Here is a 20385-nt window from a genome sequence, read left to right on the forward strand (position 1 = left end):
AGTTTAAATGACTTGTCCAGGGTCACATAACTAATCTGAGGCCAGATTTAAACTCAAGTCTCCCCGACTCCAGACCCCCATTACTCTATGCTATGAGCCACCTAGCTGCCTCTATGGACCCATCTGTTACTAGTATTGTCCTGATGAAGCTTTAAGCAAGTCTACAAATGATGAGATTGCATCCTCAACACTCTTATTGATTTACACAGTGAGTCATTTTATCCACCTATACAATAACTGCTGAAAATTAAATATAAAATTATAATAGCAAGTCACTAAACCACTCACATCAGGCATGTCTTTAGGACTAGCACTTACAAGAGAAACATCAATTTGCATTAATAGGAACAGTTTCCACAAGAGGGTTCCCTAAACCAATGAAATCATAATTCCAGACAAAACAAACAAGCAAACAAAAAAACAAAAGCAAAAACCAAACTTCCAATATGGTTTTGGATTCATAAATCAAAATTAAAGTGAATATGAATGGAGATTCAGTAGGCATTAGAGAAGCTTGCTGTGCCCACTTTCGGTTAAAGTATTGCAGATATTCTGGAAGTGACTAGCCATAAAAGTTTGACTCTAAAGCCCATAATGGTCAGCATAAGTGGAGTGCCACCAGTCACTGTCATCGGTACTATAGTTAGATGTCCCTGATCTGATCCATTGCCTGAAAGGGTGTTGGACCTGGAGTCAGCAAAGGACTTGAGTTTAAATCCTACCCCAGATATTTACCAGTATAATCTTGGCTCAGTTTCCTCATCTGTAAAATGGGGATAATAATTCCTGTAGTACTTACTTCACAGAGCTTAAGAATCAATAAATCAGCGAGTGTTTACTAAGCGCTATGCTAGGTGCTAAGAATGCAAAGCCGATGAATGAAATAATCCTTGCTCCTAAGCAGCTATATAAAAATAAAAGGAATAAATAAAAATACATAGAAAATGGTTAATGATAAGGTAGTTTAGGGTGACATGTAATAGCAGCTGAGGGATCAGGACTGAGATTTTTGTTAAAAAAAAAACATTGAAAATTGTTAAATCCTATAGAAATATCAGTACTCTCTACAATGTATCTTCTCCAAAAAGCTTTCTACTCATCATACCACAAATGCAAACTTTAAAATATCATTTAAAACTCAGCCCAACTGGGCTAGAATCAGACCTGCATCACAGACCAAACTTACCCATGATTAGTCAGACACAACTTTAACTCATAAAAACCTGAGAACAATATTTTTATTAAATGTCACCATCTAAAATATTCATAATCCATAAGCTACATGCAATGAAAAGTTTTCAGAGATCTGGCTGAGAAGATCAAAGTCATGTAGAGAAAAAAATGAGGTGCACGTCATCTCTACTGTCCTGTGTACTACCATAGTTATGCCAAGGATGCTTTCAGTGAATTCTACAGACTAGGAGCTTAAATTCTAATATTTTCATTTGACTGAAAAAAGTAGTTATTTTGTCTACCGGTGAAATAGCAAGATCATGACTTGTCCCAGAATTATTTCTATCTATACTCCATAAAAATATCAGAATAAAATAATAATACCAATTAATAATAATATCAGCCCATTAAAGTATAATAATTTTTTAAATATATGTCACCATATCAAATGTCCATAGCTTCCAAATACATAGAAGGAAAAGGATGGGATCAGAAGACAACTCTTCCTGATTCTAAGCCCAACATTCTATTGACTAAGCCACAATACCTCCACACTACTATTAGCATTATAAAATTGTACCTTTACAATTCTTCAATGGGCTTTAAGTAATGAATTGTCCAGTAGGATAGCTGACCCCACAAACTTCCTTCCATAAAATTCCTTAGGATAATTTAATTAGAGCCAGAACTTTTGAGTTCATATTGAGATCAACTTACAAATGAGGAAACCGAGGCCCGAGTTTATACATGTAGAAAGTGGCAGAACCAGAATTTAAACCCAGGTCCTCTGACTAAAAATCCAGCCCTCTTTCTGCATCACTATAACTTCTTCCTAGGTGGATAAAATGACTCACTTTGCTTTCTCACTCTCCCCACTAAAATATGTCCATAGAATTTATACATACCTGGAAAGCATTAAGTAGTGAGAAGATGATGTGGAATGCCAGGGAATTCTTTTCTATGACTATGGCTATTCCAAAGCCCCAGGTCAGTCCCAGCAACGGTGTGAGGATGGCAACATTCTTACTTATTCTCACTATGGCAGCCATTTCTTGAGCTATGGGGCTGCCAATGGAAGGTCGCCGAGTCTTTGCTATGACTATTCCTACCGTGATCAAGTTCACCACCACGATGGCCAGGGCTGGGACGACAAAGGCAAGAAGGGCTTTAGTGTTATCCCAGTTGAGCCAACAGATCATGGGTCGCACGTAGCCTCGGCCGGGTTCGGTGACAGCAACCGTAATGACAGCAATGATCAATGGGCACCCGTATCCTACTGAGAAGGCAGAAATCATTACGGTAGACTTTGGGACAGTATGAAAAACGATGACGATTCCATAGAGGATGAGGAGGGCCATCATGAGCATCCAGAAGAAAACAGAGAGGTAAAAGAAGTGAATAAAAAAGGTAACAGCCACACAGCCATTGTGGTACCGCACTAGATTGCTAAAGAAGGAAGCTACCACGAAGCCCACATCCGCCATCAGAAGTGTGGCAGCAATATTCACAATGCAAATGTGGCGTAAGTATGAGATCTCTGTCTTTGTTACCTGGCGCCAGACCATGGCCTCAGCGATCAGGCAAAGAATTAAACTACCCATTGAGATTCCCAGGCCAATATACATGATGTAAAGCAGAACTGGGCTCTCAGGGACGTGGGGCGACATAAGAATTGAGAAAGACGTAAATTTCTTGCTTGATTGACAACTACAAAGAGTCTGGTCCGTGCTGTCCAGGGCCATCTCACAGGCTTCCTCATCCCACTTATTCTCTGTCGGATGCCAGCCAACACACTGTGTTCTGCCTCTAGATTTGGTGATCTTCTCAAAAACCAGTGAGATCCTTTGGAGCTCCTTGGGCAAGATGACAGACAGGATGAGCCCGTTCACAGTGACATTCTCAAAGAAGCTGGCTTCCAGGATGGCCCCTAGTGTGGGGAAGGCGATGCTGATAGCTTGGGAAGGCGAGGGCAGCTGCTGAAGCTCTTCCTGGGGGAGAAGCACTATCCCGGAGACTTCGTTCTCAGTTTCATTCACCTTCATAGAAAAACTCAAACTCTCTTGGGGGCTGTCTTTCGATATGCTGATGCCCAGGATGTGAATGAATTCTTCTGAGATGTCAAGGGAACGCTCACGAAGGAAGAGATTCCTCATAAATGAAACCATTGACTGCAACAGGATAGAGCTGCTGCTTCTTTCAGGGACAAAGGCCCAGTATGAGATGCTTCTACTGTCGAGGATGTGATTTGCTATGATGCTGTAGCTCTGAAAAGGAACGTTATATGTTAACAAGGTAATGATGATAACAACAACCACACAACGGATGTTTCTAAAGCACTCAAATGTTCCCCAAATGCCTAGAAAAGTACTACAGATTTTACAGATGAGGAAATCGAAACCCAGAGAAGTGACTTGTGCTCAGAGTCACACAAAACTAGCCAAGTATTTGAGGCAAAATTGAAATCTAATCCTTCTTGCTTCAAGTCCAGCACTGTATTCTTTACATGTTTCTTCAAGGCCAGTGTTCCTCCCATGAAACCAGCTAGATACAATTAGGTGCCACAGCAGAGAGAGCCTTGGACCCAGAATCAAGAAGACCTAAGTTCAAATCCAGCCTTAGACATTTACTTGCTGTGTGACCTGGATAAATCACTTACCTTCTGTCTTCCTCAATTTCCTTATCTGTAAAACAGGAATGATAGTAATAGCACCTACCTCCCAGGGTTGTCACAAGGATGAAGTGAGATAATATTTTTAAAGTATTTTGCAAACCTTAAAGCACCATACACATGCTAGGTGCTGTTGCTGCTTCTCCCGTGATTGCACAGCTAAGTGTCCCAGGCATGATTTTAACCCAAGTGTTTCTGGCTTCCAATACAGCACTTCATCTACACAATATGCTGCCTCCAGCTCTAGGACAACGATGTAAATTATAGGATTACAGTTGTGGAACCAGAAGGGCCCTTCGAGATCATCTAGGTAACCCCCTCATTTTACAAGTAAGGACCAGGTTAATTAATTTTATAGGCTCATGGCACCACAGGCTTAGAGCTAAAGGGGACCTCATGGCATCACAGGCTTAGAGCTAAAGGGGACCTCGGAGGTTTTCTAGTCCAGATGCCTCATTTAACAGATAAGGAAATATGCCCAGGGAGGGTAAGACACTCATCAAAGATCCTAAAGATAATAAGTGTTAGTGGTAGGATTTGAACCCAGGTCATAGGATCATAGATGCAAAGCTAAAATGGACCTCAAAGGCCATCTAGACAATCCCTTCATTATATAGATGAGAAAACTGAAGCCTAGAGAAGAGAAATATAGTGACTTCTTAAGATCATATAAACAGTGACAGAGGCTGCATTTGCATTCAAGTCTTCTGACTCCAAAGTTAGCTCTCTTTCCACTGTACCATGTTGATCTATGGAGGATTCATAGATAATCGCCATTGGCTTTGTATATATTTTGTTTTTAATTTTCTCTGTGCATATTGTTTTACGCCAAATAAAATAAAAGCTCCTCAATGACAGAGGTGTTTCATTTTTACCTAGCACACAGTAGGCTCTTAATAAATGCTATTTGACTTGACTGAGGTGCTTAATAATTGCTTGCTACATTGACTTGAATTTAAGGGAATAACTGCAAGGGAACTAACTAGCCATTGTATGCTATTATCATTTGGAAATGTATAGTCATCTTGTGCTCTGTATCAGCCTCACTTCTCTGAATATGTTTTCCCTTCTGTAAAATTGGAATATTTATATTTGGACTTCTTTTTCTCACAAGGTTATTTTGGAAGAAGTGCTTTAAAAATCTTAAAGCAATATATTAATATACAGAATTGTAATTAGTGATTCTGGCATCTGGGGCAAGCACTGTAAAATTTTCAATATGACAAATTCAGTTGGAAAGGAATACCTTAGGGAACGACCTTAGACCTCAGTACACAATGACCTATGGGGAAAAGACCCTAGACATCACCATGTTAGGAAACAGAGACCTTGAGGACCCTGGTCCCAAAGAATAGAGGCCCCAAAACCATGTTCTATTACTAGACCCACTTTAAACTTAGAGGGAAGCCAGACTTGCTTAAGATCACAGAAAAATAACCAACTAGTCATTTCATCAGTCAACAAGCATTAATTAAATGTATCAGGATTTCACTCAATCCCAACAGGAGTTTAGAAGTCAAATCCTATCACCTATTCACTTCTCTTCTCTACTTCACTCCCACCCTCACCACCACCAACCTTTCTTCAGTTACTCCATCATTTACTAGTTGTATGACCTCAAGCTAGTTCCCTAACCTTTCTAGATTTCAGTTTCCTAATCTATAAATTGGGAACAACTTTAGAGACCCTTTCAATTCAGTCTATGATTCTAGAAATCATCCCCGATCAATTTCAAACTTCAGCTTTTGCTAACTGTGGTTTACAGATTTGCAAGAGGTCCCTTCCTACCCGAATGCCCTACAATTCTGATTCTTTTCACACGGAAAGATTTTTTCTGCTTGTTTTGTTTGTTTATCAAGTCAATTACGATTAAGTGACTTGTCCAAGGTCACACAAGTAGTAAGTGTTAAGTGTCTGAGGCCAGATTTGAACTCAGGTCCTCCTGACTCCAGGGCTGTGCTCTATCCACCACACCTCCTAACTGCCCCCTAAGTAACTCTTTCATTCAGTCATGTCTGATTCTTTGTGACCCCCCCATTGGGGGTTTCTTGGCAAAGATACTGGAATGGTTTGTCATTTCCTTCTCCAGCTCATTTTACAGATAAGGAGCTGAGGCAAACAGGGTTAGTGACTTGCCTTAGTTCCTGAAGTTTCTGAGGCCAGATTTGAACTCATAAATATGAGTCTTCCTGACTCCAGGTCTGGTGCTACAGCCGCTATGCCACCTAGCTGCCTGAAATAACTCTAGAGATAGACTAATTTATCCTTTAAACCCAATGTGGAAAGTATTTCTCAGTCTCAGCAAGATATCTTGAAGAACACTCTCTCCCAACAGGGTTTAGAGATGTTTTTGTGGGGATTAGAATCTAGAATACACTTTGGTGAAAGTAATTTCAGTCCTTTTTTTCTTTTAATGGACTTTTGATTTCATTTATATATGGAAGTCCAATTTCAATCTTCGCCCTGCTCTGAAACTCACAGTCTCAGTTGCCTGGGGAGCTGAGAAGTTAAGTGACTTGCCCAAAGTTGCACAGTTAATTTTATATGTGAACATGTAGTCAAAACAGATTATTTCTATAATCTTATAAATGTTCACTATGTGTCCCTGTCATGTTACACAATTTGATTCATGCTCCATGATCATATGGGCAGCTAGATACTACAGCGGATAGACCGCCAGCCTTGGAGTCAGGAGGACCAGAGTTCAAGTCTGGCCTCAGACACTTACTAGCTGAGTGACCCAGTTTACCTCCATTTCCTCATCTGTAAAATGAGCTGGAAAAGGAAATGGCAAACCACTCCTGTATCTTTGCCAAGAAAACCGCAGATGGAGACACAGAGAGTCAGACACAACTGAAGTTACTCAATGACAACCATGATCATATCTAACCTAGTTACTGAATAATGCATTTTTGGAAACGTTCCATTCTTTCTCAATCATGCTGTATGTAAGAGTGAGTGAGTCTGTATCAGAGGGATTATAGCTATAGCTAGGTGGCACAGTGGATAGTGTGCTGGGGCCTGGAGTTCAGAAGACTTGAGTTCAAATCCAGCCTCAGACACTTACTAGCTGTGTGACCTTGGGCAAGTCAGCTTACTTCTGTTTGCCTCAGTTTGCTCAATTATAAAGTGGGGATAATAATAGCACCTCCTTCCCAGGGTTGTTGTGAGAATTAAATGAGATACCAATTGTGAAAGGCTTAGCATAGGGCCTAGCACACAGGAAGTGCTACATGAATACTGGCTATTATCATAACTATATATGGGATATAAGAGGCAACATGGCCAGTTTGTTCCCCTCTACCCCACAGATGCCTCTCATTACAGCTATATATCAAATCTTTTGGAAAATATGCAAGGTGACTCACCTGTATTTTAACTACATCAACATCTTCAGACAACACTCTTGAAATATTACGCAACAGCTCCACGATGACCTCAATGTTTCCTGGCATTTGTGGAGACCTTTGAATGCCTTTAAGTATGCAAGATAAATCCTCTGGACATCTCTGCATCAAAACATCTGTAATCGTTTCATGTTTTCCTATTTTTGAAGGCGTAGCTGCAAAGATGTTGGGGATTACCTTTTGTGGGTCCTAAGAAATAGGAAGGGGGGAAAAAGCACAACACATATATTCAAGGTTAGATAATTTTAAAAAATTCCCGTTTATTGTCATTTCAGTTTCATTTCTACTGTTCTAGGGACATCCTAAAAGGCTGGGTTACTTGAAGAAAAGACTAAGATAAGCAAATGGAAATTCTGAAGGAGGTCTAGGAGAGTTCGGTTGAGACATTGGTTGAGAAGAATACTAGAGAGGAAAAGACTTCCGGATGGTAGTTTTATGCAGCTCTGCATTGGGACTTTGGGACACTAAGATACTAATTTGATGCCTGGGACACTTTATTGAAGTATCTTGAGCTGCGAATAGTAACCCAATCAGCTACCCTATCTAATCCCCATCCCTGTGATTCCCTATACCGGAGGTTCCCAAACTTATTTGGCCTACTGCCCCCTTTCCAAAAACTAAAATTACTCATTCCTCCCCCTGCCGGAAATCTGTTTTCTTTAACCCTTTAACATTTTTTAAAAATTTGCATCATTTCAAAAAAAAGTGACATCTTAAATTTAATAATTTATTGTAAATTTGTGAGGGGTTTTCCTGAATTGAAATTTTGATGATGCCATATTGCATCATGTAACCATATAGTGTTGTATTGTAAACAAATCATTATATGCACATATTCCTGCCGATGCATGCTGGACTTCTAAACATGTGGGATAGGCTCACCTGCCAACACTTACCCTCAGACTTGACCACTGATCAGTTATAACTTGCATTTTTTGTGTGTATTTGGAAAATAATGTAATCACAATGACTTTAACTCTGTTACACAACAGATGAAACATGTACAGTTTTTCAAAATTTCCTTATCTTCTCTTCTTTCCTTATGCTTCTCCTTCCCTCTTATTTTTATTTAATGCCTCCCAATTGCACCCAAGGCTACTTCCACCCCCCTGGATTGTTCCAGCACCACGCAGAGGGTGGTATCACCTACTTTGGGAACCTCTGTACTAAACCTCCCTTCCCTGGCCACCACTGCCCACATGCACGGTCTCCCTCATTAGAATATAAGTTCCGAGATTTCTCACTGTCTCTTACCACTACCACCTCCTCCCATAGCCAATATGTTGTTAAGGCTTGTCATTTCCACCTTTGCAATGCCCCCTTCTCTCTTCTGACACTACCACCATCCTAGTGCATGCCCTCATCACCTGAAGCCCAAACTTATTTATTATAACAGCCTGCTGGTGGGTCTGAAGGCCTCAACTCTCCTCCCATTCCAATCATCCTCCAATCAACCACCAAAGTGATTTTCTTAAAGTGCAGGTCTGATGAGGTCGTCCCCCCGCTCAATAAACTCCAAGGGGCTCCCTATTGCCTCTAGGATCAAATACAAAAATTCTCTATTTGGTATTCAAAGCTCTTTATAACCTAGCCTCTTCCTACCTTGCCAGTCTACCTGACATGTACTCTTTGATCCAGTGACACTGGCCTCCTGGTTAGTCCCCAAACAAGACACTCCACCTCTCAGCTCCAGACATTCTCTCTGGCTGTCCCCCATGCCTGGAATGTTTTTCTTCCTCCATTCCAACTACTGGCCTTTCTGGCTTGCTGTAAGTCCCAATTAAAATCCCACCTTCTAGAGGAAACCTCCCTCAGCTTTTAATTCCAATGCCTTCCCTACACTAATTATTTCCTGTTTATCCTGTATAGCTTATTTGGTATATATTTGTTTGCATATTGTCTCTCCCATTAGACGGTAAGCTCCTTGAGGGCAGTTATGTCTTTTGCCTCTTTTTGTATCAGCAGCACTTAGCACAGTGCCTGGCATATAGTAGTCACTTCATAAGTGTTTATTGATTAATCAATTAATCCTTGAGGGCGATGATAGTCTCACTTTTGTATCTGTATCCTCAGGACTTGGAACAGTGCCTGGCACATAGTAAGCACTTAATAAAAGCTTTCTCACTCACTTGTTCGCAGTCAAAGAATTAGCATTATTCATGGAGCAGAGAAATTCTGCCCTCTCTAAAATGCATAGTTCATTAAGCAAGAGAAAATGAGAAACGGAAGTATTTTAGAAAACCAAAAATGAAAATTGAAAAGATTTAGATTCAGAGAGAAAAACAACCATGGCAGAGCAAGGAGCAGCTCTCATAAATCTTATCCTGGAAAAGATTTAGGTTCTACATGAAGAAAAGGCCATTTTTACATGCAGGCAAGGACTTGCCTAGTATGATCTGAGGCCTTCCACTGGAAAGACTCAAAGACATGAGGTCTGCAAAAGGAACATGGAGACTACCTAGAGATGGGAGCATAAATTTTAGTCTGGAAGGAAGCTTGTAGGTCATCCAGTTCAACCCCTGCATTGAAGAAATAAAGAAACTGAGTCCCAGAGAAGTTAAGCAATAAGTGGCACCAGCAAGATTTGAACCCAGGTCCTTTAATTCTAAATCTAACATTCTGTCCTCTATACTATAATCTATACCCACCCCCCTCATTTTAGAGATGGTAAAACCAAGGCCTAGAAAGGAAAAGGGATTTGTCTAGAATTGGAACTAATATCCAGGTCTCCTGGATTCCAGTTCAGGGACTAATGTGAAATGTCTAGTCTCACTGAAGGTCTTTAAGCAGAGGCCAGATTACTATTTTTTATGTATTTTAATGGGAATTGCTTCTAGATGTGGGTTGAATTAAATGGTAACCAACACTCCTTCCAATTTTAAATTCTTTGGTTCCATGATTGGAACTCCCAGCTCCCCAAAGTCCTCCCCAACCCTGGAGGAGTGTGCCAAAACTTCCCCCTTAGGGAATAATTCTTTTATGTTAAACCTAGTCTCTCCAAAGGGTCCTACTTCAAAATGTAACCATCTCAGGCATAATGGACCTAATAAGTCATTGAAATATTGATGTGAGTTACTTAAATTGACTGTTTTCCTTGACTATTAAGAGGACCTCAGAACAGTATAAGAATGTCCTGGGCTCAGCACATGTTGGGAAAGGAGAGGGAGTGAGAAGATCCACAAAGTTTTCTACTTTTTTTGCCCATGACAGACCCTAACAATAATAAATCACATTTGCATAGTGTTTTAAGTTTTATGATGGATTTTCTTTATAATATTAAGAAGGTAAAGGCAACCCACCATAGCATAGAGAGACCCCAACCTCAGAGTTAGAAAGATCTAGATTTCAGGACCCACCTTTAACACATACTAGCTATGTGACCCTAATTGAGTCACAGCCTCTTCATGAACCACGCAACTCTCAAAGACTACAGATTGTGGAGGAGTTGTCAACCTGTTTTGGTCAAAGAGAGCCTCCTCACCAGGAAGTTCTCTACATCAATAAAATCACAAGTCAGGTTAAAAAAAATGAGGTTACAAATGCAAACTTTTTTTTTACTTCTTTTTACTGTGATCTCATCTATAGGCAGTTAGGTAGCACAAAGAATGGAGTGCTGGGCCTGAAGTCAGGAAGACCTAAGTTCAAATCTGGCCTCAGATACTTATTAGCTGTGTGACCCTGGGCAAGTCACTTAACCCTGTTTGCCTCAGTTTCCTCATCTGTAAAATGAGTCAGAGAAAGAAAAGGAAAACTTCTCCAGTATCTTTGCCAAGAAAACCCCAAATGAGCTCACGAAGAGTAAAACATGAATGAACTACAAACTTTATAGCATTTGAAATTTCAAAGAGACTTTCACAGTTAATATTATTTGGCATGCTAGCCCTAAGAAAGCCTCTCATGAGTATGGGGCAATTCTTGGAGGCAGCTAAGTGGCTCAGTGGATAGCATGTTGGGCCTAGAATCAGGACCTGAGTTCAAATCTGGCCTCAGACACTCAGTAGCTGTATGATCCTGGCCAAGCCACTGCACCTCTCTTTGCCTTAATGCACTGGAGAAGGAAATAGCAAACCATTCCGGTATCTTTGCCCAAAAAACCCCAATGGGGTCACAAAGAGTTGGACTCAGCTGAAACAACTGAACAACAACAAAACTAGAGTATTATCATAGAAAGAAAAAAAACTAAAACTAAAAATATTAAATAAATAAATTTAAGAAAAAAAAAGAAAGAAAAAAAGCTATTGTCCACAATCTACTGGACAGAATCAAAATATGCAAATAGACTTATGATCTCATAAATTTGGAAGTTCTTTCCAATGAGATCATATACAACCAACTCATGCCTACTTATCTGTGGAACTTTTGTGTATGTTGTTCCATAAACTTGTCACAGGAAAAATACGCAACGTGCTGGAAGGCCTTCTACATTTTCTCCAGGCATGTCAAAGTTACCAATGAAACACTCGGGGTGTCCACCTATATCACCCTCTGGATGTAGCCAGCTCATTTTCTCTTCTTGTTCTTTTTCCTGATGACTTTTTTTTATTTCTGATCTTTGAAATTCCTCAAATTAGGTGCTATCTTTTCAGCATTTGTTCACTTATTTTTTTTTGCAGTCCTTGCCTTCAAGGAACTCATTTTCTTTTTCGTTTTTAATTTTTTTTTTGCAGGGGAAAAGGTGGGGTAATTGGGGTTAAGTGACTTGCCCAAGGTCACACAGCTAGTAAATGTGTCAAGTGTCTGAGGCCAGATTCAAACTCAGGTCCTCCTGACTCCAGGGCTGGTGCTCTGCTCACTGTGCCACCTAGCTGCCCCCATTTGTTCACTTATAATGCCGTGATATTCAGTTATTGATTCTTTGGAGACTACAAAAAATTGAGACCCATAAAAATGTAAAACAATATTTTAAATAGGTGCTGCTCACAGTCTCCAAACTATACAGAATGAGGACCTTTTACAATTCTTCTGCCAGAAAAATAATCAAAGCCATGTGGGAACAGGAGGAAGCACATGTTATCTTTTTCATCCTTTCTGCTACTCAAGTCCTCCCAAAGGAGATTTCAATGATCCTAGAGAAGATGGCTTTACACCCCCAAACTTGTAATCAATTGCAAAAAATCATTTTATCTACCTGCACAATTGTCCACGGAACATGAAATGTAAAAGAATAATGTCAGGATGGTGACCTGGGAGAAGACCATTTCTGTCTGCACTCCATTGAAAAAGATGAAATCAATGAAATAATAGTGATCACTGGTTTCTATGGCCAAAGTCGGCCAAGCACTCTGTATATGTAAGCTCATTGATTCCTGAGGGGCGTGTCTCCCACCTCTATGCCCACTGGAACAGCCAGTAGAACACATACCTGAAAGAAGGTGTGTAATCTTACTGGGACAAGTTAGGAGTGGAACATGTCCAAGACTATAGCAAAGGATAGGCAGGCAAGGAAGGGAAGAGAAAAGGAAGGCAACAAATAATTATTAGATGCCTACTATGTGCCAAGTGGAGGCAGCTATGTGGCTCAGTGGATGGAGAGAGCACTGGGCCTGGAGTCAGGAAGACCGGAGTTCAAATTTGGAATCAGACACTTACTAGCTGTGTGACCCTGAGCAAGTCAATTAACCTCTGTTTGCCTTAATCCACCGGAGAAAGAACTGGCAGAACACTCTAGTATCTTTGCCAAGAAAACCTCATAGACGGTATTGGTAAGATCATAGGGTCACAAAGAGTCAGACACAACCGAAAAACTAAACAACAACAAAGGTGCCAAGCTCTGTGCTAATTAATTATTAATTAATTAATATTATCTCATTTGATCCTCATAACTCCGAGTTAGGCACTATCATTATCACCATTTTACAGGAGAGGAGATTGAGGCAGATAGAGGTCACACTGCTGCTAAGCATCTGAGGCTGCATTTGAACTGAGATCTTCCCAAGAGCACTCTATCCACTGCGTGCACCCAGGGGATGCGGCTATCCTACAATAGAAAAAGAACAGCATCTTAGTGAAGAAGTTGGGTGAGACAACCGCCTTCTTGCCGTTATTTCTTGCTTCCGTTTGTCGTGTGTTTTGCCTGACTCTGTGCAGTCATTCCCGGCTCTGGACCACCACTTGCCTAGCCCTTGGGTTTGGTTGGCTACCCTCTGAATTCTTCTTGACTTGGCAAAGCTTTCTGTTGAGCCTTTCTGATCATGACTTAGATCCTAACCTTCCCCTCAAGAGAGTTCTTTCCCTTATGACCTGCTAATTGTCCCCTAATCACCGACAAACTAAACTTCACCTTCTCCCTAGGGGCCAGAGACAGACATTCAACAGTTGTGGGAAAGAGATAGGTGAAATGAGAAAAGAGAAAATAGTGAAAATTTGCGTTTGTGGTACTTACGAAGGAACGTTGGTGGAAATACAGGGTGTCTTAGAAGTCTTAGTGGAGTATTAAGCTGTATTTTGCTTTGTGTTGGAACAGATTCTTTCTCTATAGCCCATTCAAAGGCCAGATTGTCTTTTACTGCTAAAACAATACACGTATCTTTCTGGAGAAATAGAGGAAGGGATATAGGCCCCTTCCAGGCCTATTATTCTATCACGGGTTCACCTCCACAAAACTTAAGTTATATAGAGAAGGGAAAATCGTTTTTTATCTGAAAGGTTAAGGACTTTTGTCTTTTAGCCCTGAATTATAGACCAGGTAAACTGTGTGAAAAGACAAAGTCTAATCTCAAGTATTAGGAGTCAATGCCATTCAGGCTCTTTCCCTCTTATTCAGATAATAAATAGGGAGTGTACTCTTCTCAACCAACCTGTAATTTAAAAAAAAAACTATTCAACGAGAGCAGGAATATTACCTCAAAAATGGTGAGGACATTAAGTGTTCTGCAAGAATCTGTGGATTTCCGCCATTCTTTATTCCTGCATAGAAACCCTATGTTCCCTTCCAGCCCTAAAGAACAGGCCTGAGAGCAGTGGGAATTTTCAATACAAGGGACTTGACAATCTGTTGGGACAAGAAAAAGGAAAAGTATCATCAAGAAGAGATCAAACAGGGAATAAACATTTATATATAACACCTCCTACCTGTCAGGCATTGTGCTAAGTGCTTTTACAAACTGTGACCTTGGGTGATCCTCACAACAAGGTAGAAACAATTATTATCCCCATTTTATAGGCGAGGAAAATGATGCAGAGAGAGCATAAGTGACTTGCCCAGGGTCACACAGCTAGTAAGTATCTGAGGCCAGATTTGAAGTCAGGCCTTCCTGACTCCAGTTCCAGCATGCTAACTACTTTGCCACTAGCTACCTAAGTTACATGACCTTGGACAAGACACTTCATTTCTCTGGGCCTCTAAAATGAGGATGTGGGACTAAGGTTCCTTCGAGCTATATTCTACATTGGGCTATAAAGAGTTATAATTCTTACCTGTCGTATTTCATTCATTTTGACTCTGATCATTCATGATGAAGAAATGACTTGAAGCAGAGTAGATGAACAAAGGAGGAGGAAGAGGAAGAGGAAGAAGCAGCCTGGGGCCATAAAAGAGAAGTCTGGATATACATACTCAAGGATATGAGCACCTTTAAGCTTCATTGGATATTACGTCCACTAAAGAGTATAGGATACAGCAAGGCACCATGGTAGAGTGCAGAAGATCAACATTCAAGGGGATGGAACTTCCAGACACTTCCTGCTGCCATTGTTGGGTGCATCGATTGCTTGGATAGGTAGGAGAAAGCAAAGGTTGAGAAGAACTCCATGTAGCCTTGGAAGTAGAGTTCCAGCCAGTGTCATGATGGTAAATGTTTGTCAACCAGCTCTCAAAAAACATGTATGTACAACACACTTTTAAATTTAATCTATGTTAGCAACATTTTCTCCAACACTTTAAGTCTAGGTAATACAACATAATAGAGCAAGGCCTGATCTGTATCATTTGAGATTTCCAAGGTATAAATACTCATATTAAAAATGCAACAACTGGCTATCATGAGCTGGTGCGGGTTGGCTGTGGCACATCCCTGGTCCTAGCTGAGGGGATGTCCCAAATCGTAGAGTTTGGAGCTCGAAGAAATTTCACCAGGTATGACTCTCTCGTTTTATAGATGAGGAAACTGAGGGCCAGAGAGATAATGATTCTCTCAGGGCACACAGGTAGTAGCACAGCCAGGATTCTCACCCATATCTTCTAATTTAAAAACCTAAGCTCATCCCTTCTCCAACCTACCTGTCACCCATAGTCCACTAGATATTTCAGAGCCAAGCAGGAGTGGATGCTACAGGAAATACTTCCCCTGCCCTCAACCTTCTTGAAAGTTTCCCATTCCCTTTTCCCCATCCTGGCTAGACATTGACCCTTCCACAAGAGGAAATCCTGAGTGTTCCTCTCTACTCTGACCTTGGGTGTTGGAGGGTACCTCAAGTCTATATGGCCACTCTTAACACTTGGATGAACCAGGAGGCATTAACTACAATCCTGTCAGTAAAATTAACTTATTATCTGCCTTGACAATTAATAATTTCAGTGAGCATACCTTGTGTTCTGCCAGTTACCTGCACCCTGTCTTTATTAGCATCCTAAAGGAAAAAAGAAATCAGAGATCAAGTTAAAATCACATTATTTTAAAAGGTAGCTGGATGTTTAACTCTAGGCATTGAGCAAAATTACTTCTAATTGCTATTACTTTTACTGAGGGGCCTTCTATGGGATTGAAAAAAGAGACATGGCCACTGTGACCAGGTGCTCTTTCCTACCTTTCTAAAATCAACTGCTTTGCAACTCAGAATAGTATAGTGGACAGGACATTAGTCTTGGAGTCATAGAATCCCAGAATCAAAGGAGCCAAAAACTGGAATGAAGCTTAGAAGTCATCCAGTCCAATTCCTTCTACAACTCCCTGTAACAAGTGATGGCCAAGCCTCTGTATCAATGCCTCTAATGAAAATAACACAGTTAATATTAGTAGCTAGCTAGCATTTATATAGCACTTTCAGGTTTGCAAAGTACTTTACAAATATCTTACTTTATCTTCGTGGAAACCCTGGGAAGTAGGAATTATTATCATTATAATTATCATCTCCATTTTCCAAATGAAGAAACTGAGGCAGATGGAGGCTAAGTGACTTGCCAAGTCACACACCTGGTGTGTAAGTGTCTGAGGTTAGATTTGAACTCAAATCTTCCTGATTCCAGGTCCAGCATTCTATCCATTGTACCACCTGGCTGCCATAATGAAAGAGAATTTATTAACTCCTGGGCAACATATTCCATTTGGAGATAGCTCTATTTGTTAGGAAGTTTTAGGTTTTGGGTTTTTTTTTCCTGACATCAGGCTTAAATCTACCCCTCCAATGAAAACCACTGTTACTAGTTCTGCCCTGTGGGACCAAGTAGAACTGATATAATTTCTCTCTTACATAAATATATCCTTTTGAGTCTTCTCTTCCCCTTTTCTCTTTTCTCTTCTTTGCTCCTCTCTTCCCTCTTATCTTCTCTTTATATTACTAGTTCCTTCAACTAATCTCCTGGCTGATAGTTTTGTTGCTGTTTAGTTGTTTTTCAGTCATGTTCAACTCTTTGTCACCCCATTTGGGATTTTCTTGGCAATGATACTGGAATGGTTTGTCGTTTCCTTCTCCACGAGCTGATAGTGCCCCTCACTTAAAAATACCTTGCATTTAGTTGGTGTGTGTGAATATATATATATATATGCATATATATATGTGTGTGTGTGTGTGTATGTACATATATATATATATGTATATATATATATATATACGTATGTGTGTATGTATCTGTTATATACTTCTATGTACATGTCTTTCCCCTGATAGAGTGTAAGCTCCATGAAGGCAAGTACTATTTAATCTGTGGGGTTTTTTTATACCAAGTTTATAGCTTGCAGTACTATAGGGGTTTAAAAATACTTCATTAATTGATTGATTAGTTGTGGAATATCCTTGACTGTTTTCTTGTCATCTTGGCTCATTCTTTACTTGAAAGGCTTCAGTTCATCTGTATCTTTCCTGAAGCATAGCGTTGAACACAGTAGCCAAGATGTGGGCCACTGAGGACAGTGGACAGCAGAACTCTCACTTCCAGCATTTTGCCCTTACATCTCTCAGCATAGCCAAGGAGAGCATTAACTACTTTGGCTGTCATATCACACTGTTGTCTTATATCAAACTTGCAGAATACGAAGCCCATAGGCTATTTTCAGAATTCTTATCCAAAACATACCTCTCCCTAAAAGTTGATATTTGGAAAACAAATATAATACTTGACATTCGTCCCTATTCGTTTTCACTTTATTGGACTTATTCGCCCACTCTATCCTCTTGAAATTCTTTTGGATCCAGAATGCCACCCAATTAGGTTAACTATCCCACTAACACTTCAACTTTCACACACATACCTTCTATTTCTTCATAGGTCATTGATTAAACTGCTGGACAGCATGGGTCCAAGGAGAAGTCCTTAAAGTACTCTTCAGGAGAGAGATGTCCTTCTACATCGACAATGACTGAATAATAACTACTCTTTTGTTGTGGTCATTCAACTAGTTCCTAATTCACCTATTATGACCTACCTGGCCCATTTCTTTCTATTTTATCAACAAACAATACAAGAGATTTTTTTGTCAAATGCTTTATTAAAATCTTAGTTTGCTATATATACAGAAGTTCCCTCATCTACCCATCTAGTCACTAAGCAATTTAAAAAATCAAATTAGTTTAAGATGACCTCATAATGAAGTCATGTTGGCTTTCAGTGCTCACCACGTCGTATACTACTCCCTTAATGATGTGTTTTATAGTTTGCTGCAATTAGAAGCCAAATTCACTAGTCCATAATTTGCGGGATCTATTTCATTCCCTTTTTGAAAATTATAACAGGATTTGTCTTTCTCCAATCCTGAGGAACCTCTCTCATTCTCCATAATCTTCCGAAGTTCACTGATATCATCTCAGGAATCACACCTGCCAGTTTTTCAGTAGTCTTGGAAAGTGGTCTGTAAATTCTTTTTGATCACACACCCCTATCATAAAACATTTTGAAGAACACATTGCAAATAAATGTATATTTATTCATTTATAAATTATATTCATATGCTATTGATCTGGCATATTATGTACATTAAAAAACATACATGAAAATGAGCATTTTTAAAGGATGATATGTTTGTCCTTCACGTTTCAAGAGACTAATGACATCATGGATAATGTTTTGGCTTGTGCATAAAATGGATTTAAGTGAAGCAGAATTGCACAAAGTCATCAGCCTCACTCTCTCTTCCTGAGTCATTGAAGTCCAGTGGTGAGACAAAAGTCAGGATGACTGGACCGGAGATGGGCCAGGATACAGTGGATGACCTTGGTGTCTTCAGTGTCTGACCAAGCTCCAAGTGCTCCACAGCACCTGCTTCAGACGCCTTCATGGCATTGGAACAAATTGTTCTCATCCACCCATTCCCCTGAGAAAGTCTCCCTATCTCACTGACAAGTTTGAGACCTGTGGTTACCTTCAACCTAGCTTAGCTCATCCACTGAGACAGTTTACCAGGGTGTGGCCACTGTTCATCCTACAGCTTCTTGGAGCCACAGGTGAAAAGTTGGGTGAATCAGGTGGACATCAAAGGTAGATGAGCAGCCCTGAAAAGGGTTCAGCAAGCCTTCACACTAGAGGTATTAGTACTCCTAAGCACCCCATACACGCCAAAAGGAAAAGATAAAGATGAAATGAATGATAGTTTTTCACTAATTCTATTTTGGCAACCAAAAGGAGGACCTGAATTTAAATCCCAGCCCTGATGCTTATTAGGTATATAACTGTGGATAAGTCCCTGAGGCCTCAGTTTCCTTACAATAAAATGGGCATGGAAATACTTACAGTGTGTAACTCACAGAGTTCCTGTGATGAAAATGCTTTGTAAATCTTAAAGCCTCATAGAAATGTAAACAGTTGCTCTTATTCAGTTCAATTATTTGTTTGAAATAAAACTGTTCTACTCTCTGTGTCTTCAACACACCATATTCATTCCAACTTCTATGTTTTTTTCTCATAACATTCTCTCTCCTTTAACACCCTTCATTGACATCTGTCCTTGCTGTTTCCACCCCTTTTGCTAATTTCTGTCTTGCTTTTCTATGTTTCTTTTTGGCCATCTTCTGTTCTCCTGTGTATTTTCAAAATTCTTCAATGACAGTTTTTTCTTTTCTTTCTTTTGTTTTTTGCCTATCCTCTCAGTCCCTCCTATTGTTCCAAAATGAAGGGGGGAGGGTGGAAGAAAGGGAGGCAGGGAGGAAGGGAAGGAGGGAGGAAGGAAAGAAGGAAGGGAGGGAAGGAGAGAGGGAGGATAGGAGGAAAACAAAATCTTTGTAACAAATGCGCATAGTCAAAACAAATTCACACATTGACCATGTCTGAAAATACATGTGGGCAGTGTGTTGTATAAAGGATGACATCGAAGAAATGTAGGATCAAAAAAGATGGAGCCAGTCCATGGCGTGAGCAAGGGGTACACCGTATGCTTCACTGATAATCTTATGGTATCAAGAGAATGGAATGAAGGCCTACAGAATAGTGGGTGGACTACCTGTAATGAATTCTGGAAGAGATATCCAGAAGAGTAGCACTAAATAGACAGGCATGGATGGGTTAAAATCTGCATCACTGGAGAGAATATTTGGCATGGTCAGACCTGCATTTAGGAAATTCCCTTTGGTAGCTGAGTGGAAGATGAATTGAAGTGGAGAAGCACTTAAGGCTGGGAACTAATTAGGGAGCTATTGCAATTAGAGCAGATGAGAGATGACTAGGGCTTAAACCAGGATGGTGACCCTCTAAGCAGAAGGAACAGGATAGGTGGGAGAGATATTGTAGGTATAGTAACTACAAGATTTGACAAATTGTGAAGAGTAGAGGATGATTCATGGGTGACTGAAAAGGTAGTATTGCCCTCTAATAAAGATGTTTGGAAGAGGGGTGGGTGTTAAAGGAAAGATAATGTAATGGGATCTGTCACACAGATCACCATAAATGATAATGAGTTCATTATTGTTCTTCCTGAATGACTCTCTCTGTTCCAGGAAAAACAAAATGAAAAGGAAGAAGAGAGCTGTTACTAGCCACCACCCTCAAGCAAG

General features: G+C 40.2%; 1 protein-coding gene across 1 annotated transcript in view; it reads right to left on the bottom strand.

Moving 5' to 3' along the window:
- Positions 1-20385, bottom strand: part of ADGRF2 (adhesion G protein-coupled receptor F2) — a 31500-nt gene that overhangs the window by 3772 nt on the left and 7343 nt on the right. Inside the window, exons 2-5 of the mRNA XM_036766672.1 lie at positions 15774-15816; positions 14091-14239; positions 7210-7437; positions 2079-3437 (exon numbers count right to left, since the gene is read on the bottom strand). Of these exons, the coding sequence (XP_036622567.1) occupies positions 2079-3437; positions 7210-7437; positions 14091-14239; positions 15774-15816 (1779 nt within the window). The remainder of the gene's footprint in view (positions 1-2078; positions 3438-7209; positions 7438-14090; positions 14240-15773; positions 15817-20385) is intronic.

This window comes from Trichosurus vulpecula, chromosome 7 (genome assembly GCF_011100635.1).
Source record: "Trichosurus vulpecula isolate mTriVul1 chromosome 7, mTriVul1.pri, whole genome shotgun sequence".
Taxonomy (NCBI): Eukaryota; Metazoa; Chordata; class Mammalia; order Diprotodontia; family Phalangeridae; genus Trichosurus; species Trichosurus vulpecula.